Source organism: Nestor notabilis, unplaced genomic scaffold (genome assembly GCF_000696875.1).
Source record: "Nestor notabilis isolate BGI_N333 unplaced genomic scaffold, ASM69687v1 scaffold10631, whole genome shotgun sequence".
NCBI classification, from domain to species: domain Eukaryota; kingdom Metazoa; phylum Chordata; class Aves; order Psittaciformes; family Psittacidae; genus Nestor; species Nestor notabilis.
In genome coordinates, this window is record NW_009914270.1 from 13,262 (window position 1) to 13,893 (window position 632).

The window sequence follows — 632 nt, forward strand, 5'->3', positions numbered from 1 at the left end:
TCACTTTATTTTCACGAGTCTCCTCAAGGCCTCTTTCACCTCTTTATTCCTCAGGCTGTAGATCAAGGGGTTCAGCATGGGAGTCACCACAGTGTAGAGCACCACAGCCCATTTTCCTGCTCCTCTTGAGCTGCCTGAGCTGGGGTTTAAGTACATAAAAAAGGATGCCCCATAGAAGATGCTCACAGTGGTGAGGTGGGATGTGCAGGTGGAGAAGGCTTTGCGCTTGCCCTTGGCTGAAGTGATGCTGAGGATGGTGGAGATGATGGCCATGTAGGAGAGCAGGACGAGCAGGCTGCTGGACACGCCAAAGAGAGATGCTGCAGTTGTCAGGATGATGTGGCTGAGGGAGGTGCCGGAGGTTGAGAGCGAGATGAGAGGGGAAATGTCACAGAAGAAGAGGTCGATGGTGCTGGAGCTGCAGAAGGACAGGTTGGACATGCTGATGATCTGTCCCATGCCATTGGTCAGCCCCACGAGGTACGACCCAGTCACCAGCTGGAAACAGCACTTTGGGGACATGACAAGGGGATACACCAGGGGATGGCAAATGGCCACGTAACGAGCAAAGGCCATCGTAGCCAGCAGGAAGCTTTCAGTTATCCCAAAGATGTCAAAGAGGAAGACCTGAG

General features: G+C 53.3%; 1 protein-coding gene across 1 annotated transcript; it reads right to left on the reverse strand.

The window, feature by feature from the left end:
- LOC104412773 (olfactory receptor 1440-like) lies at positions 1–627 on the reverse strand (the record flags this gene model as incomplete). The annotated part of the gene is made up of 1 exon (XM_010023578.1): positions 1–627. A coding segment is annotated over one exon (627 nt), but the record flags the coding sequence as incomplete, so codon positions are not given.
- Positions 628–632: the final 5 nt, after the last annotated feature.